The sequence below is a fragment of the Oxyura jamaicensis genome, chromosome 8 (assembly GCF_011077185.1).
Source record: "Oxyura jamaicensis isolate SHBP4307 breed ruddy duck chromosome 8, BPBGC_Ojam_1.0, whole genome shotgun sequence".
In the NCBI taxonomy this organism is placed as follows: Eukaryota; Metazoa; Chordata; class Aves; order Anseriformes; family Anatidae; genus Oxyura; species Oxyura jamaicensis.
This window is the reverse complement of record NC_048900.1, coordinates 5,650,895-5,675,256: the sequence shown is the minus strand read 5'-3', so window position 1 is coordinate 5,675,256 and position 24,362 is coordinate 5,650,895. Positions and strand designations below refer to the sequence as shown.

At 36.0% G+C, this 24,362-nt stretch overlaps 1 protein-coding gene across 3 annotated transcripts; it reads right to left on the bottom strand.

Annotated features, from left to right (window-relative positions):
- Nucleotides 1-606: 606 nt before the first annotated feature.
- STXBP3 (syntaxin binding protein 3) lies at nucleotides 607-23,998 on the bottom strand. Of its 3 annotated transcripts, none has more exons than XM_035332898.1 (19): nucleotides 23,889-23,998; nucleotides 20,476-20,525; nucleotides 18,793-18,874; nucleotides 16,589-16,665; nucleotides 15,871-15,949; nucleotides 13,829-13,929; nucleotides 13,367-13,521; nucleotides 11,561-11,651; nucleotides 10,453-10,577; nucleotides 8,815-8,919; nucleotides 8,208-8,265; nucleotides 7,935-8,000; nucleotides 7,427-7,507; nucleotides 6,587-6,725; nucleotides 5,871-5,977; nucleotides 5,286-5,384; nucleotides 4,303-4,388; nucleotides 3,379-3,527; nucleotides 607-1,288 (listed from the first exon to the last, which is right to left on the bottom strand). In XM_035332898.1, exons 1-19 carry the CDS (start codon nucleotides 23,929-23,931, stop codon nucleotides 1,197-1,199), a joined length of 1,785 nt encoding a protein of 594 aa, XP_035188789.1. In that variant the 5' UTR covers nucleotides 23,932-23,998; the 3' UTR covers nucleotides 607-1,196. The 3 variants fall into 3 exon arrangements, with proteins under 3 accessions (XP_035188789.1, XP_035188790.1, XP_035188791.1); XM_035332899.1 differs by lacking the exon at nucleotides 23,889-23,998 and adding an exon at nucleotides 21,442-23,205; XM_035332900.1 differs by lacking the exon at nucleotides 23,889-23,998 and adding an exon at nucleotides 20,714-20,732.
- Between the last annotated feature and the right edge of the window lie 364 nt (nucleotides 23,999-24,362).

The window sequence follows — 24,362 nt, the reverse complement described above, 5'->3', positions numbered from 1 at the left end:
TTCTGCAAAACAGAAAATTAACACCCTTACAGTTTGTAAAAAAAGGTACATAAACAACTTGAGTAATCATGTTTTATGACATTTCTCTCAGATTCTACATATAATAAACTAGCGTATCAATGCACATCAATAGAATATTATCCCTTTAAAAGGTTAATAAAAGTTTACACTTAAATAACTAAGACAAATTTAAATATTAGCAGTATAACAGAATTAATACAATTTAGCTGATCCATTTCATCATGAACTCATGTATTTCTTTCATAATAAGTAACCAAAAAAAAAGTTCTCCCTGAATGCATCATTTTTTGTTTGTATGTTTTTACTTTTTAAAAAAACATTACCAAGCCCTGCCAAAAATTTGGCTTCTTCCCCTTTGGCTTCTCTCTCTCTCTCTCATCTTCCCCTCCTCCAAAAAAAAAAAAAAAAGAATAAAAATTGAAGCTTACAATTTTGAAAATTACATGGGAGCTAGCAGAACACTATTATAGGCAATTCCATTTATAAAACAGAGGCACTACGTAGGCACAATCATAAGCAAGTCTGTAAGAAACTATTTTTGGAAAGCTTTAGGGATAAGTATATAAAGTGTACTTCAGTCCACAATTCACAGCATTTCTCTGATGTTATTTATTGAAATTAAGTGCTCAATATGTCCATGACTGGATTTCTACCTTATCCACAACCATCCTGAAAGAAAATAATTTTTCATAATGACATGCATTTAAAATTATTTTACAGAGAAGTTAGAGACATTGCACTTTTGTGAAATATACATATATATTTTTTTTTAACAAACTTGTATTTACAGCTGTCTTCTGAAGCCTCTGCCTCAGAACCTAGAGTCTTTAATTCAGTGATTTTTAGAAATAAACTATTATAGAAAGGTTTCACAGTTTTCAAAAACAATTGGAGTATATATATAATCATGATAACTTTTATCATAACTTGTTAGGGAAGAACATGCCCTTTTGAAAAGGCACGTACAGTGTACCACTGCCTGTACTAAATACAACTTAAGAAACACATCATTATTTTTCCCCTTTCTCTGCCTTCCACTCCCCCCCAAAAGCAGCAACTTCAGATTATAAGTGAAATTCCATTAGTCCCTGTAGTATCCCAGTACAGTATTTGCAAAAGTCAGTTGCATGAGAACATGTACATACTATTTGTCTTTTCCTAACACATCACCATTTCTATTCATCCTTAATGCAGACCGTATCCTTGGGTTTACTAAGGCTCTTTACTTCATCCAGTAGTCTTCTAGGTGTCAAAATATGTGTAGAACCTGACAAAGCAAACAAATTTCAGACTGATGAAGTTAATAGTTACGCTTTGCAGTCATTAAAAATATACATACACACACAGAAAAACAGTTCCAAATGTTTTCGTGTGTTACATAAAGTATAACTCTAACTGCCATGATTAGGAAGGCCTAAGAGGGAGGTGTCCTCCTTCCACACACTGTGGACAATTAGAAAAAAATTGTTGTCTTTCTTGCTCTGCCCCAGTTAAACAAAGGCTACAAGTATTTTGGGACCAGGAGAGAGTGGAGAAGCGAAGAGGGGAGGGCAAAGACCACATCCCTAGTACTCTTACTTTGGACACCAGTTTCAAGTCCCTGCTCTGTCTGGCTTGAAACACAGCCTTGAACCTAGTCCCCTTTCACTCCAAGCTGCAAGAAATCTGCCTGTTCTGTGAAAGGGTGCATTAGTGACAGGCTTTATCCTAAAAATCAATAAGTCATCTGCATTAAGGATTATCACAAACACTTCTCCATACAAATAACGGTTAGAGAAAGTTATCTTTTACCAATCAACATTTTCTAAAAAAAAAAAAAAAATCGCAACAAATTCCAAATTTAGAGCGGCAAAGAAGATCCATACTATTCTTCAGGAGCCCACTACTATTACTTCTCTGATTCTCATGGAGAGTGATATAACTTCTGCCCTGAAGGGTCACCCTACAGTTATAAAGGAAAATCTTAGCCATTTAAGATTAGGCCTGTCTCAAACGTTGAGTATTAACAGTGTCAATCTGTACAGAGTACAGTTCTCAATACAAAATTGAGTAAGGTTTTCATCTTGCAATAGGCAGCGTGGCAATGTTCTCACCTTCCCTCAGAAAGCAGGATTACATGGAAAGCTACAAGAATCACTTCTAAATAAAAAAGGAAGATGATGCTGAAGTTAGTGCCAGAAATTACAATGGAAGTGACCTACACTAGATGCAGTTTTGTCAACAGGTCTTAGGTGAAGAAACAGTCTTGTCAAACTACATTCCTCTTGTCCTTGTCTTTCAATTGCAACTCAGCACTGGTGTTAAACCTACCCCAGTCACCACTAACAAAACCAGCAACCAAAAGGAAAAAAAATAATAATGGCAGATTCTAGTTCTCAGAATCAAGGTTGTTATTGCTTTAGGGAAGGGTCTTATTTATTTAAATAATAGTAGATAGGATTAGTCCTGAGTGTCTAAAAGGATTTAAAGTTTAGTTGCCAAAACACAGGCAATCTCAGGCAATTTAGGATGCTTTAGATGACCCTGCAGCCACACAACAGTTGCTACTGCAGATCAATACAGGTCTCTGGTAAGGTTCTAAATCTGGGATTTTTGTTTTGATATATCATGTATCCAAATGTTTTAGCACTTATTTAAATACAATAAATGATTATCTGGAACACAGCAGACAGAAAAAGCATTTGCTGCCTCTAGGTATTAACTGAGGGATTACTACTCCTGCTAGTGATTCATGCGTTTACAAACACACTGCAGAATCCTAAAAAGATTTGGGAGATCACTCTAATTTTCAGGGAAAAAGCTATTAAACATGGTGAGTTTTGTTTAATTTTTCTAAAAAAAAATTAAATAAACATAACAAGAACTGCAAGATGTTGTAGAACAGACTTAGTTACACTTGAAAAAAACCTTTAAAAATGAGGAAACGATCACTTCTCCTTCCTCCCACAAGAAGTGATTACTTTTGCACTATTCTACCAGCTTTCCTACTACTTACAAAATTAACCAGAATAATAATTGTAGCTGTAGGTAAAGCACAGGCAGATGCATGAGTTTGAGGAGACATTGTAATGCAAGGAAATACAGATCCATTTAATATTTTTGTTATACATCAGACTACTTGAATAATACATTCCTCTGATTTAATTCATGATGATCTTTCTGTAGTTTTCAGCATAGAAGTAACTTCTCAGTTTAAATGCCTAGTTTTAAAAGATACATTGGCTGTAGTATTAGTTTATTGAACCAACTTTGGAAAAGAAAAAGATGCTTACATTTTTACAGAAATGCATCTTTAGACTACATACTCTTGTTTAAAGTAAATCTCTGCATATCACCTTGGTCCCAGGACAGGCTTACCAATGATAACTTCACAGGACTTGTAGGCTTGAGAAACTTCATAAGCACTGCGCATCTCAGAATATGTAATTCCTCCAATCACAAATACAATCAGTCTTGCACTACTCTTTCGCTCATCTTGATAACTAGCTTTAGGTTTCTGGCGAGCACTGCAAAATATTTCATAAGATGACATTTCTATTGTTTTACAGATTATTTTTTGGTTAAAATGATACACTTAATGAGCAATAATGGTCTCCGTCATACAGTTCACACAGAGAAAAATTCCAATAACTAAAAGAGTTTCTAAGAAAACAAGTACATTACACAAATTATTCAGATATCAAAAGGGAAAATAAATACAAAGCAAAAATATTGTTGTACAAAGCTTCTCTATCAAGAAGCTTCATTCTGCATGCTACCAATTACAGCGGAAGCTTTCATAAGAGTTCATTTGAAAAAGCTAAAATCTCAAGTATTCAGTGTCCATACACTAATAGAATATAACTAAAAATAGATATATTTAGCTGTAATGAAGTAAGATTCACATAGCTAGGAAAAATAAAAAAATAAAACATACTTTTTCTAACATATATACTAATTGCAGATTCAAATTATCAGTATACTGATAACACATTTTTAAAACTACTTCACACTAAAAAGCTCAGTGGTTTAAGCTTCTCATTCTAAGAATATAGAAATGCTATTTCTGAATCAGAAGCAAAAAGGAGATAGTCTACACAAGCAGCACGCAAGACTAAACTAACAATCAAGTTCAGGGTGTTTTAGATTAGTTAAAAACTATGGTTTTACACCTTAACATTACATAACCATGTATAAATCATTTTACCACTTAGAAAGTGCACTTCTATAATGCTTTACAACACAGGTGACAAAAATATTGAGGAATAGGAACACTGTATCTCAAGAAATTAACCAGTTTACCTTACTGCTCCTGAACCATTCCAGGTAGGTGGACACTGGGAACAATACGGCCAGTCTTTTGAATCTAGTTTGTTTTCTATAGCATCCTGAAGGGCAAAACAAAAACCCATTTTAAACAACCATGGAGAATCAAAGCCCAACAAGTTTAAACTTCCAGTAAGGATGTCTAGCTGACATTTAATGACAGCACATATAATTTCTTAGAACAACCAGTAGCAACCAGCACCCTCAAAACAGTGTTCCTGCATACCAAAATGCTAGACCATATAACACTAAAAGTAATTACAAGACTTCTGTACATCATAAGGAATAGGAGTCCACATGCTTTCTTTCTCAAAATGATAATGATTTCACTGCTCAGATACCACTAGTAGTTTTTCATCTGCAACTACTCTCATTTCTCTAGAGGACTGTATGAGAGAAGTCACGGTCTCCTGAAGGCACATCCAGTTAATGAATTAACAAAGTCACCAAAACTCTAAAAACGAGTGCATTGAGTCAGACCAAAGATCCAGTAAGCCCACTATTCTGTCTAACATCAGTGACAGATTGATGCTTATGAGGAGATTTAAGAACAGAGCAGCAACCTCTGCCAAGTAAAATTTTCTGGCTTCTACCAATCTGCAATTTAGATTTGCATTACAGCTTGAAGACCTACTATAAGAAAACAAAAACAACTAAGGAGGTAATATCCAGATCTTTAGAATACACTAAATATTACCAGTGACAGGACAGGCAGCTCAAAAAAAAAGACATTCCCTTTAGTTTGCTTTACTCTTAAGCCAACCTCCAGTAAGTAGAATTAACATCATAAAGCACTCTAATTGCTTATATTATAAACAGACTAGAATTGATTGCTTTACCAACAGGAGTATTTAATAGACGTAAATTAAAATACTATAAAATTTCAAAGACTGAATACAATTGCACATTGGATATATTTCTGCACTGTACCCATGAAATAATTACTTGGTCAAAATTACCTCCATAACATCTTTGATAACAGGCGTCCACCTAGAGAGTTGAAAAGTTTCTTCTGAAGAACGGTCCCTTCTTGTTTGTTTATGTTGCTGAACAGCAGACTGAAGAGATTTTCAAAACCATAGATGTGTTATTCAGTACATTTGTTTGGTTTTTTTTTGAAACTTATTCCCAGTTCACAGCAGGTGGGAGAAAAAAAATCAGTAGGAAGTTTTAAAGAAATTTTCAATTATGGTGATACCACAGTATGATTGATAATCATTTTACAGGTATGATTACCTGTAGAATTCAAGATACACTAAAAAAAACACCTTTCAGAGCCAAGGAACTGTGTAAGTTACTGCTTCCCAAAATCAACCGGCTAGAGTCACCATCTGATGATGTTACAAGGGCACAGTATAGACATCTCTTTGAAAAGTATTCAAGTTAATTGTGTAAAGGATTTACCTCCTAGACACATCATGAAAATAGGAATGCCTAGTAATTGCCTGTTTCCAAAAAAGGACCTGGTCAATACTGCTAAGAGTTGCTGAAAGAGCTGTAGACAAGTGTTTGGATGGTAGGAAATTAAAAAAAAAAAATCTTACTGAAGAGATAATAGGAACATCAAGGTATTTCCAGTTTCTTATCATATCACTATCACTTTCTATTTGTACATTCTGGATCAGCTTGTCCAAGTTCTCCTGGGTAGTTCCTTTGATATAAGAAAAACATACGACTTAGTTACCATGTGACTTTGTCAATGCAATGAGACCAATTCTGTCTCACAAATTCTGGGCTATCATTTAGTCCAGTTTTTTTAAAAAAAATTTATTTGGTGGCCAATACACTACTGTGTATTTAACATAGTAAGTTTAACATAATCCTATATTAGAGTATAAAATTTTATTTAACAGTCCATTTTTGAGAGCAGAACTCAATATTGTTACAGATTCCTTAGACCCATATTCTGATAGTTTCCTCCTTTTCTAGTACAGATTCTCCCCCACTGACTTAATTTTCAGGTTCCCTTAACAGCTTCAGCATTGTGTGAAAAGGAGAAAAATTGTTACAAACATTCAAGCACAGGAATGATGCTAAAACGGGGTATGGATCTGTACTTCTACTGAACCTCTTGTTTCTTTATCAATACTATCTTTACTACCAATCTGAGGGAAGCGAAGTTACAGAGGACAGACTATTTCTTTAAAATCTGACCCTCAACTAATACATATGTTTGAGTTAGCTAAAATACTGGACTCTTTCACCAAATTTGAGTTGAAGTCCATAGCACTGAGACAAAAATCAGGGCAGCTTAACATACCGTTTGTGCTGAAGATATACAGGAGAATAGCTCTAATTTTGTCATAGTTGTCATGGCTTTTGTTGAGCAGAACTGGCAGGAGGACTCTCATCGAGTCTTTCACTTTTTGACCTTCTGCATCAGTTCCAAGAGCCAAGTCCTAAATTAAAAACAAAGTAAATCATTTCAGTGAGTACCCATTTCAGAAAAACTGTTTTGTTTGTTCTGAAATATATCTTTATGAAAATAGAGGCTTCAAGAAAAATAGCTGCATCAATTTAAACTCCGTATGAAAAGTTTGAGACATACCTATTTCAATAGTGATGTGGTAATACTATATAATGCTTTTAGACATTTAACATTGTTTGAATACAGTTTGCACTGGACTTTGAAAAAGCTGCAAGAATACAGTTTAGGAAAACAGATTCAAATTCTCATATGATCAAAGACATCTGTATAAGATCGATAAACCAACAGCTCAAATACAAGCAGCTACAGTCTTTATTGTATCGTTATTTTGGACAAGAGCTCTGACAGATTTCAACTGCTTCCCTCAAACCAGGCTATTGGAGATTTGAATCAAGAAAATTCAAAGATTATCTTTACACAGATCAGCCAAATTCAAAGAAAAAACAGAACTCTAATAACAACTCTTTAATTGGCTGAGTAAGAGTCTTGTATATCTCACTTAGTTCCATTATTACTACCTCAAAAACTGACTGCAAAGAATGAAAAAAAATGCAAGAGACTAGCTTTGTCAGTTAAAACCAAGCATCTATTCCTGTCAAAAAAAAAAAAAAAAAAAAAAAAAAGTTGCATTTGCAATAGTTTTGTGGGGTTGTTTATTTTTTTAAAACATACCTGTTCAGTTTTACAAAGCCTTTCTATATTAGGCTTGAACTTGCTCATGCAATCTTCTGCTAAGTTAAGATGAACAACTTGCTAGAAGGAAAAAAAAATATCCATTTTCATAGCTTGTTTTTTTATTTTAAACAGAGCAATCATTTTTATTAGTTACAAAACTCAGTCTTTCACCGATATTCAGAATCATCACACATTTTCCTTATTTTACCCTTCACTTAAAGACTGATCCCCCCAATACTTTGCAGAACATTACTCTTCTATCTTCAGTCATTAAAGTACACACAGTTTCGAGTTAAGCATTTTTATGTATTTAAATGAAACACCTTTATGTATTTAAATGAAAACAAGTTTTCTTCTCAAAAATTTACAGTAGTTGAACATAAATTGGAGAAAAGTTATACAGCACATTCAACACAATAATGACTGAATAAATCTAAACATCAACAACACAATTATAGTGCATAAATTATTTAGAAATGAGCTGTACTTATGAAATACCCCTTACCCTAGTAATCTCTTTACGATAGTGTGGCATCTTTTTCATCAAGTGGGCCAAACTGGATAACGATAACTGTGAAGAAACAGTACAAGTTTATTTTTTCACCCCAGTATTAGACACTGGTATTTCCCTTCCTGTTGCAGCTTTGCATTTTTCAAACGTTGAAATTGGTAGAGGTTTCTATGTGCATATTTAGGTTTCTCTAATAGATCCATGAATTACACAGATCTGATCACCTGAAAATTCAATTACCAGGAAAAACAGCACTAAACAACTTACTTTTCCTTCTGTTGCTTTCTTTTTTGATGAAACTTCTTTCAACAATTTTGGTATTTCCCTGCATAAAAATAATGAAATAAATAATGAAATGCAACAGCGCCACAGTTCTTAAATTTTAAGATCTTCTCTTAAATTTTTAAGAGAACTAAGCAGCAATAAGTTCTGAATGAAAGTAAAAGCTTCAAATACAGGTTTTCTACAGAGTAATAAATGTTTTCTACAGCATGCTTTTCAATAGATTAAACTAAAGTTAAATATAATTTATTTTATAGTATTTATCATGTCATTTGAGGCAATAACTTCTTGGTACTTTTTGCAAAACCCCTATGAATTTAAAAGATTTGAAGATATTTGCTAGGAAATAGTTTTATTTTTCCTCAAGAACTGTAATGACTATTAACAAAATTGCATACCTTTATACATACATGCTATGATTCTCGAAGTATGTTTTCTTCCTGGCAACAATTATTCAACAGCTTAAAGTGCATATGATAAGCTATTTTCATTACTCCCCATACTCCTACTTCCTTGACAGTTTGTGAGACATATACCCCTCGGAGAAATGTTTATAACTTGCATTTAACAATTTGTTACTTCATTCACATACTCTATCACATCTGCAATATGCTTGTGCCGAATCTTCACCCAGAGCTCATCATCTTCCTCCAGAATTGCTTCCTTTTCCTTCCCAGCTGGTCCATCTGTTTTGTACCTTCAAAAAGAAGATTTGAATTACAGGTTGTTCTGCTTTGTTTTTGTTGTTGTTGTTTGTTTTTTTGTTTGTTTGTTTTGTTTTTATTCTTCCTAATAACTTGTGAGATTATTAATTGTTATTGTTTAACCAACATACATGGTAATAGCAGCAATGTACACAGGTTTTCATTTGCAAGTCCAGCTATGGTCTTACAAAGAATGCAATTTATGTAAGCTTTATACAGATTACATCTTAGAATACACAAGAAGATGAACTTTAGAATGATTCTCAGGGGCAATTCCTTCTGGATATGCTTTTAAACCAACAGTAACTCCAGGTTCAACCATGTATTTATATGCACCTCAACTTCTTTTCAGCTTCTAAAATAAATTTCCCTTCAGCTTCAAATTTAAATTGTGTGTGAAATAATACACATTGTTATTGCAAAGCACAGCTTTTTGTACCTACTATAAAACATTCTGTAACTCTGAGGGAAAAATGAAGAATCTTAGTCCCCAAGTTAAGTCCCATTCACACACAGAACAGACAAGGCATGACAAATTATTTCACATATACAAGTAACATGCTTCACAGCATTACAGACTACTACTTTCAACTATTACTTTTCTACTAACACAAATCAATCCACATAACAAAATAATCTTACTATATAACACTTCCAGTTACAGAAACCCACAGATAGGGTGTGAAGCCAGAATGCAGAAAAATAGAAAAAAAAAAAAACAAAACAAGATTAATTGTGAAAGTTGGATCATTACTCTACTTAGAAAACATACTCTGTTATGTTCCCATACCCAACAAATTTCAGATTTGCAAAATTCTACATTGTATGAAAATACTCAAGTGTTTCCAATGAGCATTCCTGTTTGACTATAGCAAATCAGGTCAAATTGCCTCATTGTTCCAAGAAGCAGTCATCAAAAAGAAAAGTCTTACCAAAATCTTTTGTGTCAGAACAAACCAACAGCAAAGTACCATAATCAAAACAATGTCATTATTCCAATTAGTGATAAAACAATGTATATAAATTGAACATGGCTCACCTAAACATCTATTTGGGGTAGAAACATGTAAGTTTACAACAACTACACAAATTAAATGATGAACTACAAAAGCAAGTCTTCTGGGAGAAAAAAAAAAACAAACACCTTTTTCTCAGAATCATTATCTTATTAGTGGTCTTGTTTATCTTAACAGAAGCCAGGAATCTGAATGTGCCCTACCAATGCCTTGATACAAGTCTAGCACAAAGGTTGAAAACATTAGTAAGAGAGATTACTTAGGCAGACAACTAAAAATAAAAATAATACGTCCAAGTCAAATTTAGCAAAAATATTCATTAGTTCCCACCTAATCTCACCTAAATGAGGAAGTTAATAAAAACTGCAAATTCAAGAGGAAACACTAATAACTAACGCAACCCTTACATATTAAAAGCACCTTAAAAATACCTACAGTGCAATTCAGCTCAACTATTCCGTATATATTATCAGGTATAAAGTGTTTAGATTAAAAAGAAAAAGTACTTGCTTGTAAGTATCATTTTCAATTGGTAGCAGATCATATGCCATTGCCTGGAACGTCAGTTCATGAAGTACAGTTGATACTGGGTCAAAGCCACGATCAATTATTATTAATTGTGAGTGGGTTTTAGCCTAGAAATCCATCAAATAAATGTAAAGATAAGATGCACAGTACAAAATCAACGCATCTTAAATCTACTTACAGTAAATTACATAATTGCACACATTCTTGGAAAAAAAAAAACCTATCCTATTGCTTGAGGAATTCTCCAAAACTGAAAAATAGGGTCCAAATGTTTATCAGCATAAACAGAAACAAATATTTAAATGATAATCAGAACACAATGCTTTTAAATAGTAATCTTAATGCAATGCTCTTAGGACCACTGCATTACATTCAGTAACCTCACCTAATCAAAAGAAAATAAAAACGCTTGAAAAAAAAGCTTTTAAGGCCTGTCATTACCTATTCATAAATACGTACATTGCTTTTATTTCAGTGTAGATTACCTATACTGTGCTGCAATACATAAAAAAAAAATGCACTAAGGCCTCCAAACATTCAGTTCAAAGTTCCATTTTGGGCTTTAGTACAGTAGCAGTAGCATCAGATACATCTATTTCTGTAGCAGAGTGGAATATCACTAAGTCAAATCTTTACCCCATACTTTTGTGCTTAGGCTGCTGCCCATGATGCAGCAATAGATCAGAAACATTATTTATGTGAAAGGCTCTGTGGAAAAAGAGCCCTTAAAGGGTGCCATTTCACATATGCAATCAAGTCCCTCTTACACACTGACCTACGAAAGATATCAACATAGAAGTTATCAACTTTCCTTCATGTCTGTATCATCCCCTACATCATCATAGGGCCAATTTTCCATGCACAATTAGTTTGTGCAACAACACACAAATTGCATTTACTTAATTAAGTTGCTACCTCTTCCAAGAGGCTTATATACAAACAACTAAGTGGCAACTAGTTGCCATTACTTACAGAGAAATAAAACCTGGTCTTGTAGAACTATTGACAAAACATACTCCAAAAAGGTTTGTTTTTTTTAGTGCACTTGCAAAAAAAAAAAAAAAAAAGGCAAACATAGTTTATTTTCTACCTTTATTTGGCTTTTCTCATCAGTTTTGTAGTAGTCTTCAAGATGTTTTTCAACAAGGTGTGCAAGTTTGCTGGCATTATCCGATGGTGCGCTGGGAAAATAAGAAATGAAAGTAGCTTAGTTTCTTAATCAAAACATTAAAATGCTACCTTTAAAACAAAGATCTCCTTAGACCAATTCCCTGGTTTTACATGCAGTTTCAGTACACCGTTCTAAGTATTTCCATTATGTTTGCACTCTGATATTATAATTCCACTCTTTCCATGCTTCAGGTACTTCAGACAGTAGGAACAGTGTCAGTCAGAAGATCGACATAAGCTGTCCTAACACCCAGCACCAAAAATTCTCAGAGGTGGGAGACACACACTTTTGCCCAGAACCACCACCTTGTCAAGAGCCTGAAGCTATTGTTTAAGTAGCCCACCATTACCTTTGCCTACTCTCCAAATTATTTTTCTTACAGGAATGTTACAGCCAGCTTGACTAATGTTTTAGGCAAAACCCAAGCTAGGAAGAGCACACTATTACCTCTAGCAATGCCCACAACCCCCGGGCTTTTCAGGTAAGTATAGACATGCAAAGGAACAAATCATCTGCAAATCCGGATGGTACTGTGGCCTAGGAAGGGCACTGCTCATAGTAGACATTAAGACACTCTTCAAAACATCACGAGGAGAAAAGTCTCACTGCTAAATTTTCAGGGAGCTACACATTTAAATTAAAAACTGGAAAAGAAATCTAAAAATTTACTTTTTTTTTTTAAATCACTTATTTCTCTTTGCTTCCAATATACCACAGAAGTCTTTCATAAGTAGCAAAGAGACAGAGATAAGAGTTACATTTTTCCATTACAAGAAACTTGATTCTAGTTTTAGAAGTGAATATTGCAATTCAGGAAAGTACAAGACCAAGTCCCTGATGAATAATCTCTATGCAGAAATCCTAAAATTTTTGGTGCATGAAGCTTATTACAGATGAGTATCAAATCAACAAGCAAATACAACACACGTAGTTCAACAAACGAGGGTAGGTCCAATACTAGGAGCAGGTCCAATACACCTCGGATATGCCTTACTACAACGCATGACACATATGTATATATTTCAATCATGAGTTTTCCCAAAAACTTAAGTTTAAGGTCACAGAATAAATCTGTGGTCAAACCTCAAAAAAGTTTCATATCCTTTTGGAAAAGAGAACAGAGAAGAAAAACAAGAAAAATACACCCCCAGTCAAGCAATTATTGCTTCACTACTCTCATTAAGAATATTAGAATGCCATTCTTGAGTGTAATTTCAGATGCTTACTTTGATTTCAAAGCTACTACCCTGTACTCTCTATCAAAGCTCAACAGAAGTATTCTCAGTTTCTGTACTACAAAGAAATTCAGAAAAAGCATTATTGTCTTTCCTAATCTCATCTGCCTCAGTAATTTATTAATTCCTTGATCTTAACGGGAGCTACAAAGCTTCCAACAGCAGCATCTCTGTTATAGGACTGATTAGGCATGCTGCATAACGGAAGACAAAATGTTAGCATCATCCTATAGCCCAAACATGAAATACAAGCAATTCATAACAACACATAATAAGGTAAAGCACTGGTATGTGAATGCACACAAAGGAAGAATCCACTGTTCCACATACACTTTACGAATTCCTACCTTTCTGTAATTAGAGTTGTGGATTAAAGTCAATTAAACCACATAAAAAGAAACAATTCTACAGCTTCAAGATATTATCAAACAACATGGCAAGTCCCAAAAGTGAAAGCACCTATGCAAACAAACCACTATTTTTGCCCCACCTTTTACATCGTACTCCTGGATTCTCTTCTAGTGTGGCACACAGGGTAACAATTTGCTCAGCCATTGTTACCATTACAGCATCTTTATCCTTTGTCTTCTCTAGAGTTGGACTATAACAGCGGTAGAATGCATCTGGGACATTGAGAGTAAATACCTAGGTAAAGCACAACCAAGAACAAAAAAATGGCATAAATCATGTATTTCCAAAGCATCTGTTAAACAACAGGCTTTACCAAAAAAAGTTATGTAATAGCTATGTAATAAATAATAATAATAAAGCAACCAAATCCACAGTGATGGCTACTCAAACTAAATAATAATTGTAAAAAATTATTAATAAGAGAATATGTCTTTAAATTAGGAAATTGTATCATAGATGGCAGCAACCTCTCCTATATTCACCTGCCGGTGAGTATACATAAGTATTCTTACATTTGACATATTCATAAGATCAAACTTACCTGAGACTCATATGGGAAGAAGGAAATGTTGATCTCTTTGCACCTCCTTATTGATTTGGAGCAGGAAGACTTCATTTTATTGAAGAGGTTATCAGGACAAACTATGGAAAAAAGATACCATGCTAAAAATCTTTTGGGCATATTCCAGCAATTACTTAAGTCATTTATAAACTTACAACCTTAAAAACCTCTAACATTTTTTTTTTGTTTTCCAAAAACAAGCATTTGCAATTATTTATGTGCTTTTAGTATGACTTCCTTGTAGGTTGAGTTCTGATCCCACGGCTTTCACTGAATGTATCAGTTTACCACACCATTCAATAATTCTCCTTTCAAAGCAATGCTAATTAAGAGCCACTTATCAGTAACATAACAAAGTTGCCAAAACTTCCTGAAGTAAAAGAAAACATACAATCAGTATCTTGTATGTGAGATCCCTTTTCAAAGACACATTGCTCATCACTTTTACTAGCTTTTGGCAGGTGAGTTTGTACAATAATTTTTAGTAGTGTACAACAGTGAAGGATATCAACTATAATAAAGCAAGAATTTCTGCTGTTTTTTCATATAGGAGAGAGAAAACATTTCCCATGCTACTAAAAAAGGTTAAAGGAAGAAGTACTATATAGATATCAAGTATAAAAACATAAATATAGCATTCAATTACAGATCTCACATGTTCCAACAAATTCACAGGCTACATTGGATCCCAGTCTAGAAACTGAACTAAAAAACCACCAACATGTTGATGACAAATACTACATAGACTTGAAAGTGACCATAGAAAGTATTTCTCTCGGAGGAATTTTGGCAAATACTCATACTGAAAGCTTGCACATTTGCAACATGAGAATACACAGCAGTATTTTTTCAGGAGTACCAAAAACTGCTGCATCGGCAGCAAATGAAACAAGATGGGAGATGTTGCTATGAATTTGGTAACTGCTCTGAAAAAATACAGTCCCTTGAAAAAGCTACTAACAATAGCAACCTGAAACACCTAAAAACTTCACTGCTGGAAACAAGACTAATCCATGAAATGAATGGCTCTGTAAATCTGAAAGTGTTTTGAGTGTAAAACAGAGAGAGAGAATTACCAGGCTTTACTAAGCTCCTGTCAGTGACAGCCAGACAGAAGCAGACCCACAGGAGTGGCTTGTCATACATACAGAACAGTCTTCGCAGAAATACTCAGAGAGGGAACTTCACCTGATAAGTTTGAGCAGTTTGCAAATGCAACTTCAGTGATGGAAATCTGACAAACACCTTAAAGGAACACTACAGAAATTCTGTCCTTCCTTACACTCAAAATTGCTACACGATATACAGTAAAAGGGTATGATTCAAACACCAAAACATGGTTGAGATTTGGAGTAACAAAAACCCAACTGAAGAACTACATTTGAGTTTTGGTTCAGGAGATATTTTTCCTAAGAGCTAGATTGAGCTGGCAAAGCAACTCCAAAGTAGCAGACACACATCACATCATCCACAACACCTACAGAAACTGCCACAATTCAGCAGCATATTTTGCTTCTTTACTTTCTCCCCTCTCTCCATGCCATTTTAGTCACAGACAGTGACTGTGGAGGAACACACAATCACATTAATCATGTTTGCACTTGGTATCTGCCTTGCATCACCCATGCAAGGGCTACATAGGCACTATATTCACTTTTCAGTTGCACACAAAAAATGCTGGCTCACAAGTAGGAGTGAGCCTTCTCTCCTACATGAGAAGGAACTACCTACTATAAAAAAAATATATAAAACATCATTCTTGCAGCAAAGCAAATCGTTGTGCATTTATAAATAGTTTTACTTATATGAGGTACGTAGTTTTACTTTATTTGTGGAATGACTGAGCATTGCCATAGCATCATGAGCAAGTTCTGGCAGCCAAAGGACAGTTGATGACTGGAGTCTCAAAACCTCTCTAGAGAAACAGGACCCAAATATTAAAGCATTGACCTACAGAAAAGACAGACAAGAGGCTTACTTATTTACTACAAAGTCAGACTACAACACAAAAGCTTACTTACAGTCAGTGAAATACACATATGCTGCTTTGTATCTGCTTGATGATCTGCTGATGAAGTCATCAATAAGTCCATCTACAGACTTGCAGGGGAAGAAAAATACCACTGTAGTGTTTTGCCTTTCCTCAAGTACCAAAGCTTCTCCCCCTACCCTTTTAGTTACCCAGTTCAACTTGAGAATGCTGCAAATCAGCATAACATACTTGAGTAGATTTTTTTAATTATTATTATTCAAAAGCAACATTAATAAACAGTTACAGAAAGTCAATCCTGACTGACATTCCATACCCCTCTGCCAAGATTACTTTGGGAACTCAAGCAGGATACTTGTATCTTTTTCTACCTGTAACAGTGCTGAGATCTGTTCTCTTATGAAGTTTTAAGGAAGTAGCTGTAATCTCCTATTAGAGCCATCCCTTTGAACTCCATTGTTTAGTGTATTGCATTATTTGATGCATTGCGTCTGTCAGTGAGGTTACCAAAATCTACACAATGAAACATTGTCTCCCTTGATCAAAAGCTACACACCTGCAACTCAATCCGTGGTGACAATGCACTGTCTTTTCATTAGGACGAGCTGAGCATGACACAGAGCAGTGTCACACAAACAAAAAAAAACACACTGCATAGTCATAATCAGTATATCAATACTAGAAAAAAAAGATTGCTTTTTCAGTCTGAAAGATTTTGCAGTACTTTTTTCTTTAAAAAAAATACGCACCTTTTTGGTCGGAGTTATGAAATATATTGCTTTCATGTGTGGAACAGGCTCCCGGTTTTTATACACATTCTCCACCACTACAAAGTAAAAAATATTACTTTTTGAAATTAAGAGCTTTATGCTTTCATAATAAAGAGACGAATACCTTAGCATAGACGTAACAATATTAAGACTAATGAAGCTGTCCTCAAAATTACTGCCAAGCAACTATCTTTTTTTTTTCCTGGCTATTCTATACAATGTTTGCTCTCACACAGAAAATTAGGGCAATACAAGAATGCTCAAGCTATGGGGCCCAGTATGAAATATCTTACAAGAGATCTGCCTCAGCAAGATTATTCTCTTTCCTGTACATTGAAGTAGAGGGAGAATGAAAACATGGAGGGCAACATTTTGGACTCGAATCCTCTATTGTCTTTTGTCCACCCTTTTCCTGTGTACTTATTCTGTTTCAATATAATAGCAGGCACAAATTAGATGTTTTCAACAAATCAGCAGTTTCATTCATCTCTTGCTTTTCTCTGTTTATGAAAGTTACTACTGTACACTGTGTTACAACACTAGATCGAGAATGCAGAGAGATTCATGATGCTCAGTAATTTTGAGGGGAAGAAAAGAGCAGGATAAATAATGTCAGGTGTGGAAAGACAGGTTCTTTTCACCACTGTATTCACTGAAAAGGAGAGGTTTCGTATTGATTAACATAATGCATACTTACTGAAATTTTTTCACAAAGGACACATAAATAGTACTTATTATGATCAAAATACACTCAAAAAATCCGTGTACACAGCTTTGCTATCATTCTTCCTGAAGAATCATGTTAGACAATATTCAGAACATGTAAATGCATTGTAAAAGGTAACACTGAGCAAATTTTCATAGCTTCAGGTTATAAATCAAAAGCCTAATCATGTAATCTCTTCTTTAAGCAATCTTGCGACTTACATGAAAAAAAGCTAATTCTCAATATCGCTCTCTTACAGAAGTGTTTCTAAAAATCTAGAACTAGAGGCAACAAAAAACTAAATTACTCACTTTTTTTATATCTGTTTCAATTTCAAAAGTAAGTTTGGCACAATGATATACTAATAAGCGTTACAGAATGGCCAATAAAAAAAATTTGAGAAGTGGCTTATGGTAGGAAAAACATCTGCTGTTTTGTTGTTGATTTTTTTGTTTGTTTGTTTTTAATTGTTCACTAGAGGAAAAATACTTTCATAAAATGTGTAGAAAAGCAAAGCCTAATATAAGCAGGCATACTAGATCTATCACAATCCATCTCTTATTCACTTTTGACAGCAGCCACCACCAAGCATCAAGGAACATCAAAGACACTCTAGAATATGTGAGAAAAACACATCCACTAGAAACTACTACCAAGCTACTGGGAAGCGTGACAATGTGATTGCTTTACCTAGAAGAAAACTATACGCAGCATGAACAGTGATCATTGATATCACTTAGCTGCAAGCTTTTTTTCCTGATTTTTTTTTCAGTAATGAAAAGTTATCTTGTTTTGAGAATAGGCCAAAATATTTCTGCGCAACACAACTCAAATTGAAATTCTTGTATCCCATACACTTCCTTGCAAACATCCCTCATCAGTTTTCTGTTATTGTCTATTGTTTTCATTTTGTCTTCAGCACTTACATTTCCATGCCCTTCTATACCCATACCCTAATTCTGCTGCTCATGAGCATAAATGCATTCAAAGCAGTGGGTATTAAGTCACTTGCAGAACATATTAAGAAAATTACAGAGAGAGCAGTTTGCCTATTCTTGTATGTTTTTACTAAAGTTCACTTAATTCTTTACTATGCTGCTGTATTCACTTCAGCTCACAGGCAATATCCTCAAAAAAATCACTCAGTCACAGATAACTCTCATTTACCACATCCAGGACATCAGAAAAAACAGAAACAACAAAAACAACCACCAACACCCTTAAAGCAATCTTTTGCAGTAAGATAGGAAAAAAAATAGCTTCTAAGCAGAGAAATGTTTAATTTTTCATTCAAATAATGAAATTGCAATTGGTTGGTTATTATAAAAGCCACAGTTTGCTAGTCTAATACCCCACGGTAATTTGGTTGTTGAAGACAAGAAAAAGGAAAGTTTTATGTGGGGTACCTTCAACTTTATTATTTCCTTTTTTTAAATCAAGACATAATAATGTGTATATTAAAAAGAATTATGCTCACCTGTGATACCCTCTGCCAGCAGATCAGTCATCTTACAGCAGAGTGACAGTAATTTAGTCGTATAGTCATCTAAAAGAATGATCTAAATACAAAAAACATCAATTAGATAATCAGCTATAGTAAAATCATATTATTTCCTGAATAACTTGCCACGAAAATGTGACACTGAAATCTACTTCTTTACTCTGTACCTTTCATCGCCTGTATATAGCAGCTGTAGGAAGACGAAGAAATTCATCTCCAATAACATCCAAAGGATGTTACAGACAGCATTTCAGAAGATGAACTGCATAATAAGTACCTTGGTACCTTAGGTACCTCGTCCCCTTGTCTCACAACTTTCACTTGGACACAAGTCTTGAATTCTGCCTAATTTACACTACGGCCTTCTTAGGTGTATCTGTTTTTATTCTAAAAAGTTTTACAGCTTAAGCAGCTGTTCTCCCACCCACCCAGTTCTAACATTTTTTGAGATGATAATTTCTCTTAACTAACCAAGTCTCCTTCCTTTGAGGCTCATCAAGTGATCAAGCTCTCTCACCCTTCCTGACCATCTCTGTGTATCTTCCTGTGCTTACATCAATCTTGAGCCATTTACAATAAAATGCAAGACCTCCCTGGTATTTTGTACCACTGCTTAAATACTGTCTCATGTCTTCACTTCTCCACAGGTCAGAAGACACACGTGAATTTGAAAATTTTCATTTAATAAAAATGAAGAAAAAAAAATCAAAACAAAGTCAGTCAAACTTAGTACAATTTTAGTCCCAAGAAAAAAAAAATATGTCAATGGATTTCAGACACAAAGTCAGCTGAAAAAAAAACAAAAAACAGTATTTGCATTTCTTCCAAAAATAAGAGGATCAGTAACAATTGGCTTAAACTACAACAACAAAAAAAACATTAATTAGAAAAAAGGAAAAATAGACATAAGAATATATCGTGTACTGAAAAAGCAGAACCTTCCATTGGGAGCTCTCTCTAATATATCCTTTAAACAAAACTCTCAAGAATGACAAATAATAATTAGATGATTCATATGGTCAAGTGCCTTTCAAAGGCAATCTACAGAACCCCAGGAATCTGTGGGCTGTTTGAGGGCATCTGCTGAAAGGTAATTCAGAAAAACAAGGCAACAGTCAGCAGACTACGGGACAAGAGGGAGTGAGAAATAGGTCATACTTGTACTGGAAGATATATAGAAATTACAGATCAGAAAACAACGGAACACTTGAATCAGATTATTTTCTCAGGGCCATTTCAGCTGTACTTTCCCATTATTTTTACTACTGTTGATGTTATCACTGAAAATAGCAAACATTGGTGGAGCTGGAGTCTGGCACAAAGCCTGTCTCATACTGTTGAATCCTGCTGCACACATACCACACAGCAGTATTATTTTCTCCTTGTCACCACTGCAATTAAGGCAGCAACATGGAGTTCTAGAGAACCGAATAAAGTGCAAGTCATTCAGGAGGAAAAAAAAAAGTGAAAATAAACAGGAAGAATTTCTAAACTTAGCACAGAAAAATAGAATTGAGACTACTACCCATTTGTTCTTCCTCTGCTAACCCTTGCATTTTTCTTTGTGTGTTACACAGACCTAACATTCCATTATTTAGAAAGCAAACAAAATTTTAAGAAAAAAAATAGCCGTTAAATGATATTTATACAAAACTATACCTTCCATTCATCCTCTTTCCTGCAGTCATCAAATATTGATGATTTCAGCTCTGTAAGAAGGAACACAGATGTTACCAGTTAGAAGAATCAAATTGTTCTAAAAGATAATAATTTCTGCAAATGTCAAGAATCTCCATAAAATGTCTAAACAGTCATAGGCCTGTCAGCATTTCATCTTTTTTTTTTTTCTTTATTTAGTGGAATGGTTTAGTTCAATAAGACAGGAAATAAAAGTTACCTTAAAACAGGTATCCATTAACTTTTCCTGCTATGACAACTCTGGGAGAAATGTCGATTTATTAATCATGTACAGGATTCAGCAGTAAGAGTCAACATCTAGTTATGTCCCACAGCCATTAAAGATCACCAGAACTATGAGCTGCAGCTTTCCAGAGCATGGTCCTCACTCTAGTGCAAGTCCGACCATGGCAATAATATTTACAAATTACAAGTCAGAAAATTTGGAGAATTGATGAGCCAATACTTTTATAAACACAACAATAAATAACTCTTCCCAGAGAACAGAATTTCAGATGAAGCTGAGAACTATGGCTGTCACCAGTTAGGCCTTTTTTCCCCAAGTCCAAATATAAAAGTAAGGGAAACAGAGTTCTAAAATACAGACTAACAAAATCAGCATACATTTTGTGATTCCTGCCAAGTGAGACAATCACAAAGATCTCCAGAATAGCAACTGTACATACAACAAAGTCCATCTACTTCTTAAGTTTTTGTAAATATTAACATCTTCATTTACATTCAAGGTCCTTTGGCATGATACTATACCCAAGATACCCAAAACTAATACCCAAGGCCGTTGTGTAATACAGAAACATTTTTTCCTGTCCCTTTTACACTTTGTACGTTTCTTGCATTTTCTTCTGGGTTTCTAGACAAGTTATAAGAAAAAAAACTTAAGCTTTGTGAAAATTTATCAGCCTTTGTATTTTCTGAGAACACTCTTACCAATGACTTAGTCTTTAGCATTACAGAGATCTTTAATAATTTGACTCAGAGTCCCATCCAAAATCTCAAGTGTACTGTTTTCTACAACGCTTCCACTTACTTGCCTATAAAATAACCCAAAACATACAAATGCATAATCCAGTTGTCTCAAACTTATTCAAACTTAATTTCTGTAATCAAAAAAAGTCAGCTTTCTCGCATTGTGAAAGATAAATAAATTATTCCAAGCTACCATTTTCCCAGATACAGCATATTTTCCAACTGCTATTTATTTTATCCCCAACCTGGGATTACTTTACTCAAATAACTGGAATACCAAAGAAACTATACTGGTTTACAGGATCTCAATATCATCTCATTTGCCTCCAGTAAGTATTCTGAAGGCAACAAAAACAATCATAAGGCATAAGTGGTGCTCCATTCTTGTCTGTGGTGTCATTTCCTTAGTTCTTGTAAAAGTTTCACACTTAACTACCTTCTCTACTTTTGGCTTCTCCAAAAACGTTCAATTAATTTAAGGCATTTTTCTTTTACTTAAGAGGATCAAGAAGTAAAAGACTAGCCACAACCCAGACAGATCATCTGACTGCTAAACCACCATATAGCAAAAAAGCCAAACACAAAAAAACAAACAAAAAAAGCAGACCGTGCCTTGGCAAAGTCAATGACCCATTCATACTGCACTTCCTCAAAGTACTACAACTGCAGCTTTCACCAGAAGCAAGTGTCAGGGGAAACAAAGCTGCAAAAAAAATGCTGAATCATAAAAATATCTATGGCTAGGTAAAAATGTTACTATACAAATCTAGAACACGTTTTAAAACTGTTTTAAGTTTTTAATGACAGAATTTCTTGGGGAAAATAACCTTATTTACAGACACTGCATCCATGTGTGTGTGTATCTGGTTAGTTTTCTAACTTCATTCACAAAAACTAAAGTCTTCTAAATACAAGTAGCTTTCTTTTTATCTCCCTCCCTCTTTATTATTCTCTGTAAACTTGGGTAACTTTTTCCACACACTTCTGCTTAGATTTCATTTAGAAGTTCATATTACAGAAATACGCATTCCCAGGGAACAAGGACTCTCAAATAGCACCATACCACAGCATGGATAAAGCACTCATTTTTTTTCCTATTCACAGAACAGGAATAAGATATGCATTGTTAGCAAGGTGCCACATGAAATGTCAGCATTACTGACGGATTATTTCCAGACAAACCAGCCTTAGAAACATTTTGCTGGAATATTACAAAGCTGCTGCTTCTGGCCTTGAATTACCCATAAACAACATGCCAATTCCCTAAAAACACCTGAAACTTGTTCATCAGTTTCAGAATTGTTGTGGTCTTGAGAAGACAACAGTAACTAGCTATCTAGCAACAATTCTTTTCAAAGGAAACTTTACTTTTATGAGATGTTTTATTTTTAAACTGTGAAGCCCTGCTAATCTTTTTTCCCCCCTCCAGTCTCGTCCACACCAGCAATGCCACTTTCCCAAGTTCTTGTGTGGCCTGATAACACACTAGCACTTCGATCAGATTCCCTCCTTACAAGGCCCAACTCTTCTCTAAACGCCTCAGTATCCACCAGAAGAAAATCGGTCACGTCACAGTCAAAGGCACAAATAACTTGGAGTAACCCAGGAGAAGGAAAGCAGCAAAAGAGGGGATTTCTGAAGCTCAAATGCTAAATAAATGGCTCTATTTACAGCAACTAGGGTATTTATGTCAGTAATTTAAACATTGAGCACGCCAAAAAAGCGCACCTTTCCTCTTTCTCCCCTTTTCCTGTTCCTTCGTTCACTGACAGAAGCCAGCCCCGGGAGCTTGCAGGTGGCACAGCAGACGCTGAGGGAAGGACACAGGCCCTTCCATTTTAGCCACAGCCGGTCGGTCACTGGGCTGCCTGAGCTCCAGTCACAGCGCCAGTACAGCTCAGTTTGGCGTGAGGCAGCTGCTCGCCTTTCTCCTGAGGTTAGTTTCACGCTACCTGAAATACTGCTAGCCCTCCTCCTCCAGCAAAACACCGAGCAATCACCGCTTCACTTCTTGTAAGCGATACCGGCAGAACCTGCTCCCGAGCACGGCCATAAAACCCTGCAGCTCACTAATGAAAATACCTCCGGTGTTTTTTTTTATTTATTTGCATTTAGTTTTTCTTCCGAAACCTGCCGGGCGCACGCTGCCGCCCGCTGACAGACAAGCTCCGTTCCCCCGGCAGCTCCGAGGGACCGGGAGCCCCCCCGAAGCCGGGAGCCCCCCAGCGGGAGCCCCTGACGTTCCGAACCTCCCCGGGAGCAGGAAGGGCTGCCCCTATCTGCGTCCCACCCAGCCTCGGCACGAGGCAAAGCTGTAATCCCAAAGCCGTAGTAGTGTAGTGCCCTCAGCAGCGAGAGGACAGCAGCCCCCTCGGCTCCCTCCCGGCGGCAGCGAGCCGCGCACTCACTCTGCCACACCAAACTCTTCAGCCCTCGCACCGCTGGCGCCATCTTGTTCGCGGTCCCGGCCCTGCGCAGCTCCTGCCCTGCCCTTCTTCCCTTCTCCTTCCCTTCCTTCCCTTCCGCTGCCCCGGCCCGGCCCCACCGCGCCCCTTTCTGAGGCGGCCCCGGCCGGCGAGAGCCGCGCCCGCCCCTCCGCAGCCTGTGTGGGGCACGGCGGTTCCCGCCGGGGGATCGGGCGTTTGGCGAACGGGGTGCTCGGAGACCGCAGCCCGGCCCCTGAGGAAAGTTCCACCTCAGCAGGGTGCGGGCCTGGTGAGCCGCGATCCCGGCCCGCCGTGACACTGCCCCCTCTGCAGTCCCAAGCTACAGCTCCTCTGCCGGGCTTCTCCGTAAAAACGCCCCCCAGACTCTCTGTAGAAAGTAATCCGACACAGCCCTCTCGGTTCACAAGATCCCCTTTCCGAGCCCGTAAAATCAGC